Source organism: Hylobates moloch, unplaced genomic scaffold, assembly GCF_009828535.3.
Source record: "Hylobates moloch isolate HMO894 unplaced genomic scaffold, HMol_V3 SCAFFOLD_18, whole genome shotgun sequence".
NCBI lineage: Eukaryota > Metazoa > Chordata > Mammalia > Primates > Hylobatidae > Hylobates > Hylobates moloch.
The window spans coordinates 75,057,098-75,077,880 of NW_026652293.1; the positions used below are offsets into that span (position 1 = coordinate 75,057,098).

At 43.7% G+C, this 20,783-nt stretch overlaps 1 protein-coding gene across 1 annotated transcript in view; it reads right to left on the minus strand.

Moving 5' to 3' along the window:
- The window catches only part of PLD5 (phospholipase D family member 5), a 451,018-nt gene extending 432,057 nt beyond the window's left edge, over positions 1-18,961 (minus strand). Inside the window, exon 1 of the mRNA XM_058430447.1 lies at positions 18,368-18,961. Within this exon, the coding sequence (XP_058286430.1) occupies positions 18,368-18,556 (189 nt within the window). The 5' untranslated portion in view covers positions 18,557-18,961. The remainder of the gene's footprint in view (positions 1-18,367) is intronic.
- Between the last annotated feature and the right edge of the window lie 1,822 nt (positions 18,962-20,783).

Below are 20,783 nucleotides of genomic sequence, written 5' to 3' on the forward strand. Positions count from 1 at the left end.
AGCCATCACATTTGCTATTTAGTTCAAGGAAGAAGATGAACTTCCCAGACAGAGATATGAGAGGCTCAGGATTGAGCCCAGGCGGACTCTGTTGAAATTATACATACTAGAGAAGGGCTAAATACTGCAGCATGAGGAATAATGAGCTTCCTAGGGGAAAAAAATGCATTCATGCATTCTCAATGGAAGAACAGGAAATCAGGATGTGCCCCAGGTACTGGCGGAGGGGGCAACAGTGAGAAAGACACATTTCTTCTCTCTCAATTCCACCATAAAGCTTTGCCTCCATAAAGGAACAGGGTCCTAGGAAAAGAAAAGGGGCCCAGCAACAGTAAAGCTCGTTTCCACAGAAAAACCTCAAAGCGCCGGAAACATAAGCAGTGCTACCTTGAAACCAAGAGGTCAGTGTGGAGCGAAACACTGGACGGGAAAAGATTCTTCCCAGTCCAGTAAAGTGGCATAGTGCACTGGCATGGTTCAGCTTCCAAGCGGATGTGCAGGAACGCGGGCAATGCCAGCCTCTGCACCAGTCCCAGATTCAGCATCTGCAAGTGACTCTGAGAGCAATAGGACAGCAACGCAGTACTAACGGTGATCACAGCGGGAGCCACCACCATCATCCTCAGTAGCAGCACGTGTCACGCCAAGGGTGAGAGGTGGCCCAGGCGGCAGGAAGTGGTATCCTTGGCAAGAGTACCATTTCCCAGTTATATAAGGGTCTATCTCTGGACTTTATCCAGTCAGGTAAGCTACTTAGAAGAGTAATCTTTAGCAAAACTAATGCCTAGAAATTCTTTTGAGCCCTGATCACCACAAATTTTAAAACACACACATGAAAAAAATGTTTCTGATTAAGAAAAGCTGTAAAAACAGCAGGTCTTTGGCATTTGGGGATTTAATGTATTTGGTCTAAATTTTTTACCAGCAACCCTGAAATTCAATCTCATATTGTACTTCATAAACTTTCGAGACACAAATCTGAACCATGGATGTTGTGCAGAAGTGACTGGGGCCAGGAGGTCATTCAAGCCTCTGCATTTCAATAGAGCTTTTCTGAAACCCCCAATTCTTCCTAGGAAGGTGCTGCACTGGAAAGAACCTTCCTTGTTATAATGATGGTCCTTTTACTATAGCAATAGTGACAGTGAATAAAATGTTAAATTATCCATGTGGTTAACTGTACCTTATTGATGACTGCCCTGAGCTATAGAATTAAATGTTAATGAACGGATAAATCAATCTACCTAATATCCTGCTCAAACTGGACAGCTAATCTTGAAATTACAGCTGGCAAAGATTATATTAAGTTTATTTCTTCTTCGAACAGGTCCATCGGCTAAAACAACACAATTCCAAATGCAACTAGAAATCTACTCTGTTCATATCAGGAAGGAAATGTTTTCCTAGATAAGTAGCCCAAATAACAGCTCAACAGTTTATCTTAAAGCCCATTTATCTTGCTGTGTTTTAGTGTGGAAATAAGCAAGCCTGAGATTCAGAATAGGTACGAGGCTAGATACTGGCCTACTTACTTTAGTGCTAATTACATTTAATAAATGGTTGTAGGACTTATTACTCTCTCTACACGGATGATATTAAGTTTGGCTTTTAAGTCGTTTTCTCAGTAAAGACTTTTTTAATTTTTTTTTTTTTTTTCAATGCCGACCATCAATTCTATTCAAATAGCTTTTCACCAGTAGCAGGTTTCTAAGCTAAAGAAATGTGTGTTTGGCCGGGCACAGTGGCTCATGCCTGTAATCCCAGCACTTTGGGAGGCCGAGGTGGGCGGATCACCTAAGGTCAGGAGTTCAAGACCAGCCTGGCCAACATGGTGAAACCTTGTCTCTACAAAAAATACCAAAATTAGCTGGGTGTGGTGGCGCATGCCTGTAATCCCAGCTACTTGGGAGGCTGAGGCAGGAGAATCGCTTGAACTCCGGAGGCAGAGGTTGCAGTGGGCTGAGATCATGCCATTGCACTCCAGCCTGGGCAACAAGGGCGAAACTCCATCTCAAAAAAAAAAAAAAATTTTGTTAGGTGACCAAATGGAAATGACCAACTATATCATTTCCAACTCCGAATCAGAAGCCCAAAGACTCTTTCGGGGTTGCCATATTGAGGAGCTCTTCACCATGCTCTGTACTTTCTTTTTTTTTTGAGACAGAGTCTCGCTGTGTCGCCCAGGCTGGAGTGCAGTGGCGCGATCTCGGCTCACTGCAAGCTCCGCCTCCTGGGTTCACACCATTCTCCTGCCTCAGCCTCTCCGAGTAGCTGGGACTACAGGCGGCCGCCAGCACGCCCGGCTAATTTTTTGTATTTTTAGTAGAGACGGGGTTTCACCGTGGTCTCGATCTCCTGACCTCGTGATCTACCCACCTCGGCCTCCCACAGTGCTGGGATTACAGGCGTGAGCCACCGCGCCCGGCCATGCTCTGTACTTTCGAGAAGCACATCCTCCCATTCTTAAAAACAGGAAAGAAATAAAAGACTACACTAAGGTCAGTACATTCACCATTCCCAGTAGCTCATCTCTGTCTGCAAATCTTTTTGCCTGAATATGTTCTTCTCAGCGCTCACATTCTGCCTGGGCGTATCAACCTCCTTTCCTTCACCTCGATACAATCCTGTGACGGTTATTCTAAACCCAATACAAAAGTCAAGTAAAGTGAGATATCCAAATAGAAAAAAAAATAGCCTAATAAAATAATAAAGACGGCCGGGCGCGGTGGCTCACGCCTGTAATCCCAGCACTTTGGAAGCCGAGGAGGGAGGATCACGAGGTCAGGAGATCGAGACCATCCTGGTTAACATGGTGAAACCTCGTCTCTACTAAAAATACGAAAAATTAGCCAGGCATGGTGGCAGGTGCCTGTAGTCCCAGCTACTCTGGAGGCTGAGGCAGGAGAATGGTGTGAACCTGGGAGGCGGAGCTTGCAGTGAGCCGAAGTTGCACCACTGCACTCCAGCCTGGGTGACAGAGTGAGACTCCGTCTCAAAAAAAAAAAAAAAAAAAGCCTAATAAAATAATAAGCCAACTATCTAAAAGCCATAAAAGGGCCGGGCATGGTGGCTCATTCCTGTAATCCCAACACTTTGGGAGGCCAAGGCAGGCGGATCACTTGAGGTCAGGAGCTCAAAGTCAGCCTGGCCAACATGGGAAAACCCCATCTCTACTAAAAATACAAAAATTAGCCAGGCATGATGGTGCATGCCTGTAATCTTAGCTACTCAGGAGGCTGAGGCAGGAGAATTGCTTGAACCCGGGAGGTGGAGGTTGCAGTGAGCCAAGATCATGTCACTGCACTCCAGCCTGGGTGACAGAGCAAGACTCCGTCTCAACATAATTAAATAGGCTGGGAGTGGTGGCTCACTTCTGTAATCCTGGCACTTTGGGAGGCCGAGGCAGGCAGATTGCCTGAGCTCTGGAGTTTGAGACCAGCCTGGGCAACAAGGGGAAACCCCATCTCTACTAAAATACAAAAGAAATTAGCCGGGCGTGATGGCATGCCCCTGTAGTCCCAGCGACTCGGGAGGCTGAGGCAGGAGAACTGCTTGAACCCGGGAGGTGGAGGTTTCAGTGAGCTGAGATCGCACCACTGCACTCCAGTCTGGGTGACAGAGCAAGACTCCATTTTAATAAATAAATAAATGCCATAGAGGGTAAATGCCTACCTCTTTTGAACTCCTCCTTGTACACTGCTCATTATTGATGTTTTGTCAATATAAATGCTAGTTATCAGCGGGGATATTCCATCTGTTCCATGTGGCCCCTGCCTTTCTTTCTTCCTCCTTTACACTTAGAGGACATGAGGCCTTCTAATTCATCTTGTTTTTTTGTTAAAGAAAATGGGCAGAGAGATAGTAAAGCCCTCCTTTTCATAAACCACCTTCAACAAAGCTCTGGGGATTGTTGTCTTGTTATTACCTTGTTTTTGTAACATTCCCTAGAGTGAAAAAAAGCCACGACGATGATGATAATTAATTTCATTTTTTGCCTTATAGGATACCTTTATGAATAAGCCCCCAGTAGGCCAACACTCTTAGTATGACCAGGAAGTCAGGAGGATGAGAAGACAGGAATTACTCGCGGCTTATTGGGAGCAGCACCATGAGCAGGCTGATCAGTGTGGAGAAAAAACATCTTGAAATGAGAGCTAGGGACTCCAGAGATAAATGTCCATTCTTCACACTTTCACATTCCTGAAACGCCCCACCCAAAGTTAGCCTCAGTCTTGGAGCACTGGATTTTTGAAGCATTTCAATGCCTATCCCACCATACTTCCTTCTCTTCTTATCCATCTTTTCTTGGTTCTCATTGGAGATGTTTTATTAGTATCAATGAATGGGCTGGTGTTGGAAAGTTCCCAAGTCAGTTTTTGAAGGAGATTTGAAATCTCAGATAATAGTGTCTTGGCTCATGATGGCTGACTATGGAAGACCCCTTTCCCACACACAGGCCAAATATTCTAAGCACATACACACACACACACACACACACACACACACACACACACACACACAAAGTTGGAAAATAATGCCAAATGGGGAACCACAGAATACAAATGGAATTATGACTGCCAAGAGCAGAACATGATTCTCCAACAACAGACCACTCCTGCTGGAAAGAAAAGAATAACAATATCTGTATGTACAGAGAGAGTATCTGTACACACATGCATGCACACACATACACACACACTATATTAGGATACTACATAAAGTCACGGTACCACTTAGCATGCCCTGTCATTTGCTTAGTAGAAGACGTGTCTCCATCACCTGAATGAGAGTTTACAGGCCAGGGTTATAATTAAGGATATTTCAAGAGTTTTATAAAAAGTTCAAATGGGCTGGGCGCGGTGGCTCATGCCTGTAATCCCAGCACTTTGGCAGGCCGAGGCAGATGGATCACGAGGTCAGGAGATCGAGACCATCCTGGATAACACGGTGAAACCCCGTCTCTACTAAAAATACAAAAAAATAGCTGGGCGTGGTGGCAGGTGCCTGTAGTCCCAGCTACTTGGGAGGCTGAGGCAGGAGAATGGCATGACCCTGGGAGGCGGAGTTTGCAGTGAGCCGAGATGGTACCACTGCACTCCAGCCTGGGTGACAGAGCGAGACTCCATCTCGAAAAAAAAAAAAAAAAAGTTCAAATGAAGATATTTCATCTTTACAAAAACATCTGTATTGAGATTTTACTAGATATATTAAATGACTATGTATTTCTGTTATTAGAGTCTTTTAAGAGTGGACCCTGTTGGGGCTGAAAATGCAATATCATTTTTAATATACTTATGAGAAAATATCTTTAAGATGTTAGGAAGGGGCAGAAAATGAGGTAAGCCTGGAGTATTCTGCAGTACCACAGCATAAGGAAGTTCCCCCAAATAAAAGGATGTGGGCATGTCCAACCGACACAGGGGCTCACCTAAAAGAGCTTCTCATGACCAAAGCAGGAACAACTTAAAGAATAATAAAAGTGCCATTGAACTGGATTTTACCCACAACGTAAGATAAATATCCCAGGGTTCTACTGATATAAATAAAGGTTTGAATAAATAAGATACTGAGGGAAAATAGATTAATCTTCCTTACAAAAAATTACAAAGAATAAATGCAGCCACTCCCTAGCCCAGGAGTTGCTGAATGTGGGGATGTGGGACTTCATGTCTAGCTTCAAAAAATTAGAGTGTAGAAAGGGAAAAATAGTAACTTTACAGTGAGAAACCTGGCAAACACTACTTTCACCAAACGATAAAGATTAGCATCATCGATAATGTCATGTAAATAGCATGTATGCCATGATATGATGTGACAAGAAGCACACTTGACCTCTGTGGTACTCCATCCTAGAGCCCATAATCCCAGTCTAATCATGAAAAAAAAAATCAGACATGCACAAAGTGGGGGACATTCTATAAAAGACCTGACCTGTATGCCTTTAAACTGTCAAGGTGGTGAAAAATAAGGAAAGCTTGAAAAACTGTCATGGACAAGAGGTGACTAGGGACACACGACAACTAAATGCAACGTGGTATCTTGGATGAGATTCTGGAACAGAAAAGGGACATTAATTTAAAAACTAGTGAAATTCAAATAAAGTGTGGAGTTGAGGTGTTAACACATTAGGGGAAATGAAAATCAGGAAAAAGGTGTATAGGAGATACTTGTACTATCTTTGCAAATTTTCTGTAGATCTAAAGGTATTCCAAATTAAAGTTTTTTTAATAGAAAGATACACTGGGAATCTCATAGGCAGACTCTTAGCAATGTGTGCTCATGTCACGGACATATCATGGATTAAAGTAATAGGATTTCAGGGAATGGAAAACTTAGGAATCAGTTGAGTCAGAAAGTCACAGTAGACGAGTCTTAATAATCAAGACTGGCTGGCCTTTAAGAGTATTTTGGCGGGTTTGGCTCACGCCTGTAATCCCAGCACTTTGGGAGGCCAAGGCGGGTGGATCATGAGGTCAGGAGATCAAGACCATCCCGGCTAATATGTGAAACCCTGTCTCTACTAAAAATACAAAAAAAAAAAAAAAATTAGCTGGGCATGGTGGCGGGCGCCTGTAGTCCCAGCTACTCGGGAGGCTGAGGCGGGAGAATGGTGTGAACCTGAGAGGCAGAGCTTGCAGTGAGCCAAGATCGTGCCACTGCACTCCAGCCTGGGTGACAGAAAGAGACTCCATCTCAAAAAAAAAAAAATAGTATTTTGGTGGGTTTGACACATTCCTTGCTGCAGAGTGTCTTACAGTCTCTGATCAAGTGCACTCAGCCAGAGCAGGGCAGGAGCTAAATAATGAGCCAGCAGATTTAGGCAAGGCAACAAGCTAGAACAATGTACTCAGGAAAAATTTAAAAAGTTAATGTTCTCCTCTAGACTAATGAAAATGGACACATATGGAAGTTGAAACTCCCAAAACAGTCCACCATAAACAATAACACTGGATATTGAAATAGATCACTAAAGTGACTCCATTTCTCAAGTCTCAGGAGAAAATCAATGAAATCTCAACCTGTGGGATGGTTTAGATGCAGCCTTGTATATTACCTTCTTCATCTGGCAATTACAACTGTGTGAATGCCTAATCAGTAGTTTCTCATGCAAACCTGAGGTTTCTTTCCACTGAATTTTTTTCTTTTTCCTTTTTTTTTTTTTGGAGACAGGGTCTCACTCTGTTGCCCAGGCTGGAGTGTGGTGGCACAATCACGGCTAATTGCAGTCTCATCCTCCTGGGCTCAAGTAATCCTCCCACCTTAGCCTCCTGAGTAGCTGGGACTACAGGCATACAGACACGTGCTACCACACCTGGCTAATTTTTTAATTTTTTGTAGAGACAGGCTCTCACTATGCTGTCGAGGCTGGTCTCCAACTCCTAAGTTCAAGCAATCCTCCCAGTCCAGCCTCCCAAAGTGCTGGGATTACGGGCCTGAGTCACCTGCACTCAGCCTCCAGTGAATTTTTGTTGCATACAACATCTGTAGCATTTATCTGGCAGGTAGCATATGCCATGTTATTCTTTCACTCAAGTGTCTAAGTCCTGTCTCACTCAACACACATTCATTCATTTACTTGCTGTTTCAATAGTCAAGTTAATCAATATTAGGCATCTACCAGGCACTGTGCTTGGCATTAACAGTACTTTCTTATAAGACACCATTGGTGCCCTCAAAAACTTTCCATTGAGGGCAGAAGATAGACAGCCAATTTAAAAAAAAAAAGTATTGTTAAGGGTTATAATATGCTGTCCATGGTGTTATGGGCCCACATAGGAGGGACACCCAACCAGGCTTTAGGTTTAGAAATGATGACATACAAATTGAGTCTTGAAAGACAACCAGATCATAAGTAACCTGAGGCCAAAGGCCCACTCATATATATTGAATCTTCCAAAGTCTGAAGCTCAACTCCCTGCAGGCAGTAGGTATTGGAATGTTTGTTAATTATAATCATACTAAGATGGATAATATGAATCAAGACCATAACAATGGTGTGAGTCCAAGATACAAAGAGCAGAATCCCAACTCTCAAGTAGTCTTTGGAATTTTCCCTGTTCATTCTTGTGTCCATCATGCCAATCACAATTTCTGGCACATCCCTGGCACTCGATAAATGTTTCCTGAATGAAAGAGCTTGCTCAGGCTCACCAGATCCAACTCAACAGCAAGTCCTATGAGCTCTTATTTTACAACACTTCTTGCATCGGTACCTCATTAGTTTTCTACTTCCATCACCTCTTTTTACTTTCCTTTTCATAATTCCTATATGGATCACTAAAAAGATGCTACACTGGTCTCCCCAATTCTAGGCTCTCATTCCTCAACACTGCATGCCACCAGATTTTCTGAAACCCGGGCTTTCCAAATAAAGTATCTATTCAAATATCTCCCCTTTGCTTACTGAATAAAGCCCAGTATCTTCCAAGTCCTCAAGCCCATTAATCTACCATTGTGGATGTTTTTACACCCAATTATTCCTTAAACAAACTCTGTCTCCAGATATACTTGTTAATTCACTGCTCTCCCAAACAGGTTTTTGGCTGCCCAGATTCTGTTCAAAAGTCTTAATTCAGACCAGTCCTACAACCGGCAGCTCTTCCTCCAGGTCCTTAAGCCAGTACAAACCATCACCAGGAGTGAGGCCTTCCTGGATATCCTTCTCTGGACAAGGAATGATTTAAGTTCTCTGAAGCAAGAAAGTCACAATTCACTAAACAATTGCTCCTGGAAGGAACTCCAGAAAAGATAACTACTGGGTACCAGGCTTAATACCTGGTGATGAAATAATATGATACAACAAATCCCCGTGACATGTGTTTACCTATGTAACAAACCTTCACATGTACCCCCCCAAGACCTAAAAGTTGAAAAAAGTCAAAAAGAAAAAAAACGAATGTGTTATCTTCCCTCCTGTTGAATAAAATAATAGATGTTCTACTAAAAAAGAGAATTTATTAAAGAGTGAGTAGTTTAGTGGGAAAAGCGAATAAAGATCCAACTAGATACAGTGTCTTATGTGCAATGGGATAACAGGGAAGGCTGTCTAAATCAGATGGGGAGGTGAGGAGAGGGAAGGACCCAGGAAGCCATACAGGGGGAGGTGACAAGCAGCAGTCACCCACATGAAGACAACAGTGACAGAGAACATCAACGACAAAGACCTCCATGGGTTAGAGAGGGTAGGACGGGAGAAGCATAGAGTCTGAGGAGGTATAGCTGGAGAGAAGCGGTAAGCAAGGCTAAGGGCACTGTACGCACTTTATTTATTTTTTGTGAACTATCATGGAAATATACATAAAGATGCAAGTCTTCTGTGTATAGCTCTATAAATGTTTACTTTGTAACCAGCACCTAAAAATAGAGATAGAACAGTATTAGCTCCCCAGAAGCCTCCTTCGTGCCCATTTTACCCTCAAAAGTAATCACTAATTCTGAGTCCTAGCTCCATGCTTTAGCTTTGCCTTTGTGTGTGTGCGTGTGTGTGTGTGTGTGTGTGTGTGTGTGTGAGAGAGAGAGAGAGAGAGAGAGTTTCACTACTGTTGCCCAGGCTGGAGTGCAATGGCGCGATCTCAGCTCATTCACTGCAACCTCCGCCTCCCAAGTACAAGCGATTCTCCCGTGTCAGCCTCCCAACTAGCTCGGATTACAGGCATGTACCACCATACCCAGCTAATTTTTTTGTATTTAGTAGAGATGGGGTTTCACCATGCTGGTCAGGCTGGTCTCAAACTGCTGACCTCAGGTGATCCACCTACCTCAGCTTCCCAAAGTGCTGGGATTACAGGCGTGTGCCACCACGCCTGGCCAGCTTTGCCTGTTTCTTTACATAAATGGAATCATACTGTCTATGTCTGTCTTCTTTCATTCATTACTATGCCTGAAAGAGTCATCCACATTATTGCATGAAGATGCAATCGATATATATAAAATCTCTTTTCAGTGCTCAATGTATTACACTGTATGGATAAACTACAATATATTGTCCATTCAACTATAGTTGGATATTAGGGATGCATCCTACTGTGAACAACTAAAATAATGCTTCAGTAAGCATTTGTGTATATGTCTTCCGTTAACCTGAGCACACATTTATTTGATATATACATAGAATTTAAATTTTATAGGTCAAAATATCAAAAGATGTGTTTAATGTAGTAGATATGGCAAACAGTTTTCCAAAGCAGCTATGAACGAAGTCCTACCAGAAGTTATGAGAGCTCCAGATGCTCCCCATTTTCATCAATACTTTGGTCACTGTCAATTATTTTATTTTAATTTTAGCCATTCTTGTGTTTGCATGATGCTGTATAATTTTGTTTGAATTTTGTACTTCCTTGATAACTAATGACATCAAGCACCTTTTCATGCATTTACTGCCAATCTGGATATCCTCTTTTGTGAAGTTCCGTTCAAGTGTCTTCCTCACTTTTCTGTTGGGCTGTCTATATTTTTCTTATTCATTTGTAGGTGCTCTTTACATATCCTGGATTAAAACTCTGTCAGAGTGTGTGCTAAAAATATATTCTTCTAAAGTAAATTATATATATATACATATATATATACATACATATCCTTCTACTGTGACTTGTCTTTCATGCTGTTAATCAAATATTTTATAGACAAAAGCACTTACTTCTAATATAGTCCAGTTTACTAATCTAATAAATTGGGATTATTAAAACTGCTTCAAAATTTTTCCTTAGCCAAGTTGATGAAGAATTCTTTTAATATATTTGTTCTAGAAGCCTCATTGTTTCACTTTCCAATTTAGGTTTACAACTCATATTAAACTGATTCATATTAAAACATAAATGAATATGTATTTTAATGTGGATATGCAACTGACCCAGCACCCTTTTTTGAAAAGATTATCTCTTTCCCACTGCATTACAAAGTCACTTTTGTCATAAATCAAGTATCTCTATCTGCACAGGTCTGTTTCTGCACGGTCTAGTTTGTCAGTTGATCCATTTGTTTGTCCTTGCACCAATACCACATTGCTTTCATTAATCTAGCTTTAGAATAAGTTTTGATACCTGGAAGCAGGCTTTGTTCTTCTTTTTAAAGATTGTCTTGGCTATTGTTGGCACTTTGCATTTCGATATAAATTTTAGAATCATTTTTCAGTACACACACACACACACAAACTTGTTGACATTTTAATTGGAAATGGATCTACTCTATAGGTCAATTTAGGGGAGAATTAAAAGAGGTCTTACCAGCTTTTATTTAATTTATTCCTAAGTATTTGACATTTTTATGTTAATATAAATGATAATGTTTTTAAGCTTTAGATTGGAATTTCTAATAACTAAATTTTGCCTATTGGCTTTGAATCCAGTGGCCCTGATAAATCCAGTGACAGTATTAATTCATTAAGTATATCTGCAGTTTATTTTGTATTTTCAAATGTACACAATCCTATTGTCTGATAATAGTGACAATGCCATTACACATTTTCAATTCTTATATTTTTATTTCTTTTTCTTGCCTTATTGTATTGTCTATTACCTCTGTACAATGCTAACTGGAAGCGATGACCGTGGACATCTCTGTCTCACTCACAATCTGCACAGATAATTTTTCAATAGTTCACCATTAACTGTGATTCTTTTTAAAGAAATTGTTTATCAGAATAGTAAAGATTGTTTTTATTTCTTCTCAGTTGAGAATTTTATCGTGCATGGGTACACAATTTCATCAAATCCTTTTTCTTCCTCTGTTGAGATAATTGTATGGTCTCTTTTATTCTATTAATATGATAAAATATAGTAATTGATTTTCAAATTTCATATCAACTTTGCATTACTGGAATAAAATGTATTTTGTTATGATACATTATTATTATGTGACAGTATCCATTGCTTATTTCTTTTAACTATACTTTATCATCTAAACAACCAGTCCCCTGAAGGGAGTATTCTTATACTATTAATAGTTTGCATTTTTCTATTTAATCATAACACTGCAATTATATTGTAACTCTGTTTATACAACTTTAAACATCTTCAGGGAAGGGACCCTGCGCTGGTCTTTGTATTTAATAACATTGTTAATAACACAGTATATGTCAAATAAGTAATTGTTGAATTAAAGACCTCACAGCTTCCTAACAGAGTATCTTTCACATGAAAGACACTCCGTAAATATCTGGTGACTGGTGAGTTTGCCAGTTGGTACTTTTTTTTATGTCAATGAGTCCCATCCTCTCAAATTAACTCCTCATGTTATTGCTGGATCAGACCTAACAACATACTGGCAGGTGCACAGTAGTAGCTCATGTCAGTGAAACACAAGGCTCATTGCCTCCTCTGGAGGATAAATGTATTTATCACCCAATGGTCATGACATCCAGTCCCGTGATGCCCAGGCAGGTAGTTCAACTTGGGCCAACTTCAACTGGCAGGCACAGTAAGACTTTCCAATGCAGATAAGGCTACCTGCGAAAGTTTGCCTCATTCTTCACTTAACCCTTTCATAAGGGCTAGATTTGCGATTTTAGAAATTGGGCTATTTTTCTGTCTTTCTGAGAAAAATTTAAACAAGCTTTTTTGGTTAAAAGGGCTATCTCTTAACAGCCACAGTTTGACCTTTCAACTGCACCTCAACATTTACGTTGTACCCTAAACTTTTAGCACATAGTCTGTGCAGGTATGGATCTTAAGCAATTGGGTAATTTTAATGTCCTCAATATATACAGTTGAAGCAACATTTCTGGTGTGAGATCTTGCCACCGACTCCACGTCTGTCTAACTATGCCATCTATCAGTCAATTCAGTATGAGAACGTAACTTATTACAACTATTGCCATGTCCCAGAATTCAAAGGACTCATCAGATTTATTTGGGGAAGAACTAAGAACTAAAAACTGTTACTTAAGTTTAAACCTGAGACAGTTATAGAAGTCTATAGAGAGAAGTAAAAACTTTTAGAGAAACTAGCCAAAAATTGGCATGTAGCTATTATAAGGAAGAAGAGATGAAAAAGAAATCTTAAATTCAATCATCCAGAGCTTCTCAAATTAAATATATTAAATATGGTATATCCCTATGATTATGTTAAAATAAGTCAAGCCACACCCAAGAGAGTTCAAAGAAACCAAAAATTCTTCAAAAGACACTGCAATGTCAACCTGCAGTGAGAGAAGTCCATTAGTGGGTAGATACATGTTGACTGTAGTGGTGACAAGGACAGTGATGGACGTGCCCTGAGATCCACTGGAAGACACTCAGAGACATCTAAACTTTCATGTCTTGACTGATGAGTTGGAGGCGGCAGAGAATCCTGCCTCCACCTATAGCTTGTCTGTGTTGTTTATCTAAAACCGCAGGAAATGATCCCAGTAAATGTTAATGTTCTTAAGCATTTGCCAGACTGTTTGCTTGTTTGTTGGATTTTTAATGGAACATTTTAAAGATTCATTCCCTTAGGTTGAACTCTGTCTTCTGGCGCTTTACGGATCCACTCTGTGGGGTACAGTATTTTCATGGATCTGCTCTGTGGGACAAAAATGGCATTACATAATATGAGCCTAGGCCGCTGTGACCAAGTGTGCTCCAATCCATTTATCCTTTGCTCCTCGTGTAAACAATTTATTCCAGGAGGCAAGTGTGCGCTTGGCATTTATTTACTATTCACTAGTAACATAAACTCTATTTAAGTAGGTGCAAATTCACACATAGAGGAGACAATTATTTTTTTAAGTGTGAGGCACTTACTAAATAAATCAAGATACTATGGCTCACTACAGTTGTGAACATTAAGGATTCTGCTTTTATGCTTTACCAAATCTGTCTTCTGCTTTCTCTTTCAATTTTAAATGGGCTTTCTGAGACATCTTGCAGATAAATGAAATGTTGCTTGACTTAATTCCACCAGCACAATCTGGGAAGAGAAGCAGAGGTTGGAGACAGGACAAGGACTTGGTCTCTGCTAGCGGGACCAGCTGAGAGAGTGAGAACCAGAAAGTCAGCCTCAGAATGGCCAGCCAGGGAGCACGCAAGGGCCCCACTAGCCAGGAAGAGTCAGGCCTCCAGAGGACGGATGGGAAGCCAGGCAAAGAGACAGCATAACAGGCCCAGGACAGTGAGCCAGCCTTGCCGACCAAAGGACCTACTCACTTAGCATCCAGGATCATCATGCAGGCTGATCTCAAATTTGAAATCTGGAAGCTCTTTGGGTGGAGTGGGAGGACTCAGCCCAAGAGCCAGGCAGCACCTGAGAAGTCATTAAACCTAGTTATTGTGTTTTGAGCATTTAACACAGGCCAAACACTGTGCTAAGTGCTTCGTATGCTGCAGCATCTTGTGAGAGTTGGTCACAGATGTTCTCTTCCTTCTGGGTCTTAGTTGGATCCCCTTGTGCTACTCTTGAAGTGAGCCTTGACCATGAACCTTTCTTTGGCCAATACACATGAGTCATATGAATGGATGATTTCTGGGTGGAAGCATTGAAAGCCTAAATCATTACATGATTTTCCAACTGCTCCTTAGCTGCTATGGTAGCCACAAAAACAATATCAGAATGGAGCTTCCATCGGGCAAGGCAACCAAGATGAGGATGGTCCCCAGCCAATAGGCTCAGGTGAGATATGTGAGGTGAAAACTATATTTTGTGGTGTCCAAGTCTCTGACGTTTGGAGAATGTTCGTTCCTGCAGTACAGACATGGATTGTCTTGTTTCACCATGGCAAACCAGGGACTTCTCTAAGGGGGAACACAGTTGTGCATCTTGGTAACTGTGAGCCCTTTGCCCACAGAATTAATAAGAAATGAAATCAAAGTCTAAACCCAGGTCCTCTTACCAGAGCCCCTACTCTTAACCACACTTTGACAGGAGCTAATTGAATAAGTAGGAGAGAAAATAAGGCATCTCCATCTTCATAAATAGCACCAGGAAACCTCTGTACAGGGCAGCTGGCATAAAACCAGGCAACAAAGTAGAGTGGGCTTTGCATCTCTCCCCCTTTAAAAAAGAAAAATGTTCAAAAAAGCATATAGCACCAAAGGATGCCAGCCTAATGCCATGTTATCCTCTGGGATAGTCAGGTCTTATTAAATGGTTACCTGCAAAGCAACCCAGCCCGAGGGAGGCTGCAAGAGCAGGGGTAGGTTAGGGGTTTTGGAAGTGGTCCCTTGCTCCTCTTGCTTTGCTGGACCAGAATCCTTCACTTTTAAATTAGACCTAAAGTAAACACAGAATCCTACAGAGAACAGAACTTCCACTGTTTCCCAAGCCTAATGCCTTCCAAAGCTCTAGACATGAAGCAGAATAGGAAACAAAAGATTTTAACAACCAAGAGCATTATTTATAACTAATAATACAACATTCTGTGTATAGCCAGCAATTTTACTTTTTCCTGAAATTTCCAAGTGGAATTCAAAGTCCAGAATTCGTGTTACAAAACACGACTTCCTCGCAGCTTCTCATTCATTATTTTAGTATGGAATTGCTCCCTATATACATTTATTTCTTAGTAAGTGTTCATCCTAAATGTCGATCAACCAGTGATAGGAACCATATTTAAAGATGGATTCCAATCTTCAACTAATTCAGGTCATTTTTTTCTTATCCAACCTGAGAATTGGTCCGGTGGCCTTTAAATCAGAAAAGAAGAATAAATTATTCTCACTTTTAGCAAAGTGGGTGGAAATCCATTCTTTAGTTGTCTGCTTTATATCACATGATTGACTTTCATTAATCTGTCCCTCTGAAGTCTGGACAGAGCCCACACACCGCCACATTTCATTTCAGGGGAATTCCGTTATTATGATGACCAAATATGTGTGTCATTTGAAGTCATAACTTATTTATTTCCGTAATACTTAGATTGGCTTTTAAAGCACCAGCAAAATAACTGAGTAGGCTGTTTTCAGGCATATGATCTCCATCATAATTATTAATTTATTTTTTCAACATAATAAAAAAGCGGCCATCCATTTGATTAGACAGACCAGAAGGGTGTTTTTAAACTACCATATATCACCTTTGAATTTCACATGACACACTCATCCTAATCCCTGCAACATTTGAATCAGAAGGTACCATATATGTTCAGAATGTTGTTTACAGTGAAGTCAACATTACATTTTCATGCTTTCTGTAGCAATGATACCAGGTTACATTTGTTATAGGTTTTTGACATCCCAAACATTAATTTGTATTAGAAATTACCATCAAACTACCTGAAATATCATAGTGCATTCAACATGATGTATATTATAAACACCTAGCTCTTGAATTCAAAAATTTATATTTGTATACTAATTTAATTTTTCATAGCACTTTCATTAATATTAATTCATTAAAAATGTTTGTGATGTTTCAAAGGAGCAAGAGAATACCACGAAGAAATTTATTTAAAGTCCCCTTTCTAATTGAAAGGGGGTGTAGAGAAAAACATCAGAATAGATACATGCATCTCTCATTAAATGTAGTTGAAAAAGTAAAACAAATGCTACACTGATTTAATATCAAATGAGGAGAGTGATTTTTTAAAAAGGAATGCAATGCTGTCTTTTGGAGTATTTGAGTGAAGAAGAAAGCACAGATGCTCACACGCTTTCAAACAACCACATCTTCCTTTCCCTGGTCTCCGATCCTCAGAGGAGGCTGAGCATCCCATACTCATGCAGAAAGGTGAGACTGCTGTGGCACACATGGTATGACTTGATACTTTCAATGAAAATCTAAAAGTGAGAAAGCATTTAAGTATAATGTGTGCACCACGCATGACTCAAGATAGAGTCATAGAAGGCTGCACTACTGATTTCCAGTAAGAGAATAAAGGCAATAAACCAGCTAAAAGCACAAACTGCAAAAGAACACACATTCAGAGTGAAACTAAAACGAAGATATGTTCTATCACCCTCCCAAGGGTAGACTGTTATCCCTGATACTAAAATCAGCCACATCATTGGTTGATTACATGCTCTTTGCATGTAATACATAAAGATGCTGTTTGCCCCCTTTAAACTAGTAACATCACCAGCCCCTTCACTAATTCTGGAGAGGGCATGTTTAATGGATACTGTTGCCTTTCAAACAGCTTGCCATCCTAGAAATCTTCAGCGACTTCCATGGTCTTAAGGATATGAGGCATCCTTTTGACATTAGCAAATGGGTCTCTACACACAAAACAGTGCTGTTACCCAACTCAAAGCTTCATATTAGAGCCTTCAGTGACTTCATCAGGCCCTCAGAAAGCAGGCACAGACCTTCCTTTCAGATTATTATAATAGAGAAATGCCCCTTCTTCGCGTGTTTCCTCCTGGGAAGAAGCCTGTTGGTGCTGCAGAGCCCAGGAGGAGCGCTTTGGGGGGCAGATGGGATGCAGGTCGGTGCAGCAGTTGGAAATGCATGAGTTCCAGGAGTTCTTGGTCTTATCTTTTTTATCATTGTTGGCGTCCTGACCCAAATACAAGGAAACCTCCACATTCCATTAGCAGCCTCAATTTGGATTCTGCAGCTCTGCAGGGAGAAATAGCATCTTCTCCTTAGCTAGTTGTGCTGCACTCTTGAGATAATTCTCTTAGTTTAATTTTAACATTTGGTTTAAGAAGATGCTGATGGATCAGATTTGAAACTGTGGATCCACTAAACGCCGTTTTAGGCTTTTTTTTTTTCTTCTTTCGAAATAGCAAGCCTTAGGAGCTCCACTCCAGAGCCAATTCACTTCGAGTGAAGTCGGCACTCCTTGGGAGTGGAGGTCCCCTCTCACTGGCTCCCACCCTCCAGAGGGGAGGATTTCTGGGGAGCCCGAAGATCCGCTCGTTTTTAGCCTTTCTCCTCGCAACGCGCAAATCTCTCCCTAGTTGGGCTCAAGTAGAGAGGATCGCCAACTGCTCATCCCAGCGGACACTCTGCAGAAAACTCTAATGGCTTGTGCGCGGGTCCACGCTGGTCGCTAGCGGCGCCAACTTTACTCATTCGTTAATTTGCTAGTTTCTGGACTGAGTAAAACAGCCCCCAAAGACGCGGGCAAACGCCGCTCTAAAGCCCACTACCATGCAACCCTGGGCTGCTCGGAGCCACGCTGGTGGCACTTCCCCTTCTTGCTCATTTTGCACAGGCACCTCCAGAACGCCGTGCAAATGAACCCTACCGGGAGACGCAGGTGGGCAGGTCGGGTCGGCAGGGACCAAGAGCCTGAAAGGGAACCTGCCCTCCCCTCCCCGCAGCCCGGTCATTAAGGCAAGAAACTGCAGGCAGAGAAGCCCCCGAATCCGACCTAGGACGCAGGCGCCTGCCAGGATCCCCTGGCCTGCCCCCCGCGCCCCGCGCCCCGCGCGCTCAGGCCACCACCACGGGGAGGGTGCATGCGGCAGGTGCCTGGCCGAGGCCCCCGAGAGCGAGTCGCCCTTACGTGCTCCAGCTTGTCTTTCCTCCGAAGCCAGACGCTGGCGCTGTAGTCCTGCTGCTTGACGCTGCTGTAGAAGTTCGCGCCCACTCGGGTCAGGCTTGGGGAGGGCTCCTTGGGGCGGCTTTTGAGCCTCATCTGCTCGAAGCCCTCATGGGGGGAGGCCGAGAGCCACTCGTGTTGCCGGATCTCCATCCTGACATGACCGGGCGGCCGCCGGCGAGCAGCGGACTCGGGACGGGCGCGCGGGGAGCCGGGCGCGGAGGGCGAGCGGGAGGCCCAGCGGGAGCGGGAGGTGGAGCCGGAGCCTGAGCTGGAGGAGCGAGCGGGCGCCGGGAGCGCGGGGTGCTGAGCGCCAGCTGGGAGCGCGGCCGGGCGGGAGGGGGCGATCGCGGGAGGCGCGGGGCGGAAGGAGGGAGGGCGCGGTGCGGGCAGGGGCGGGGGCGGAGGGGATGGACGGGGAGAAGGGGGACGAGAGGGGACAGGGAGGGAAGGGAACCTGCTCCGGGGAGACAGAAGTGCCCGGTGCAGCGGCGACGTCGCCCAGCGGCTGCGGTCCCGAGCGGGCGCTCCGCTCGCCGGCTCCTTGCGGCACCTACTGGGACCCGGGCTGGCTCCCGGGGCGGCGGCGGCGGCGGCGGCGGCGGGGGTGGGGTGCGGTGGGAGGGGCCGCGGCTGGCCCAGCCAGCCCGCGCCTGCAGGTTGGTGCAGTGAGGAGCCGCCGCCGCTCGCCGCGGGGCCAAGGGCTGCGAGCCCGGCCGCCGCCCCTCCCGCCGCGCCCAGGCCCGGGCGGCCGCGCCCCCGCTCCGCACCCGCCTTTCCCGAGCAGGCTACACCTCTCCCTGGCGCGTCTTTACTGGAAAGCCGGCAGGCGAGGGGAGAAGTGAGCGCCGTCCCCGCGCCTCCTCGGTCCTGCTGGCTGAGCGCGGGGATGGCTCCGGAGGGAGACACTCAGGAAACCACCTCCGCCCTTCCCCCATCTCTATCCAGCGGCGCCCCCTCACCCTGCCCCCGGCTCGCTTGGGCTGCGCCTTCCCCCATTCTGAAAGTTCACTAACTTCCCACCCCAAGGGACTTAGAGCAGAGGGTGCCCAGCATTCTCCCCTGAAAATAGCCGAGAGACATGTGTTTTCTTGAGCCTTACACGCTACTTTCATCCGATGGTGTGGCGATGCGAATACGCCCGGGGGCAGTAGCCCCTCGGGCAGGCACGCGGGACCGGTTGCTCCCCGGCCCTCGGTGTCCGCCTAGAACCAGGCTCCCGGGCCGCACCCATTCTGATCCTGGGAGGGTGATCCAGGGCTCCTCTGCAACGCTCCGCTTGTGCAGTGACTGTTCCTTAGGTGGACCTGGCCCAACTGCTGTGCATTTGTTTCTTTTCTCTGTTTCTAGGCCCCTAGGGTCCAGGCTTTTCCTTCGGGGCCCAGCCAAGCGTGATGATTATTAGGAATAAGGTGGCGTGTTCGTGATTAAATCTTAAATCTCTTCATCTTTTGCTATCTTTGGAGTCAACCTCTCGAAACATTTTTTGGTTTTATCTAAATGCTAAACAGCTGGTGTTCAGGGTGTCTCGTGTCTGGTTAAAGGCTTGGGAAGTGTATGGAAGTTGGAGAGGTATACAGGAGATTTTAGAGGCTGTTGCCAAGGGTAAACTGAAGGCTCTCTAGCCCTTGGCAGAACTGTCCTGCTTGGATGACGATTTCAAAGACATTCTGGCTGGGATTTCACAAAGTTTTAGGAGGACGGGGATTGTGTTTCATATCTTTTCAAAGCCTCCATTTAAAAAAAGGTATAGTAAAAATAGTAGTTGAAATAAAATCCTGTGCACAGTCAATATGGAGATGAAACAACTAAACACAAATACACACGTTTTGGTTGTGCTAGGTTGGTTTTCTTAGGAGCTGAGCTATGTTGTGTAATAGATGCCCCGACCTGTGGGCTATCTCTAAGTCTCATGTGATCCTGCAAGATTAATGTTATTAACCCTGCTTTCCAGTGAGGAAACTGAAGCAGAAGCAGAAATTACACTTCAAAACAAGGATATGAACCAGAGTGAAAAGCTGTGAAGGCCAGGCGGAGTGGCTCAGTTTTGTAATCTCAGCCCCTTGGGAGGAGGAGGCAGGAGGATCACTTGATCCCAGGAGTTCCAGACCAGCATGGGCCTACATTAAAAATAAAATAAATTAGCCAGGCGTGGTGGTGCACATCTGTGGTTTCAGCTACACGGGAGGCTGAGGCGGGAGGATCGCTGAAGCCTGGGAAGAGGAGGCAATAGTGAGCCGAGATCGCACTGCAGCCTGGGCGACAGGGTAAGACCATGTCGGAGGGGAGGCTGTGAAAACTATACATTCCATTGTATAGTATCTCTGATTGTTTGTTTTGTTTTGTTTGTGATGGAGTCTCGCTCTGTCACCAGGCTGGA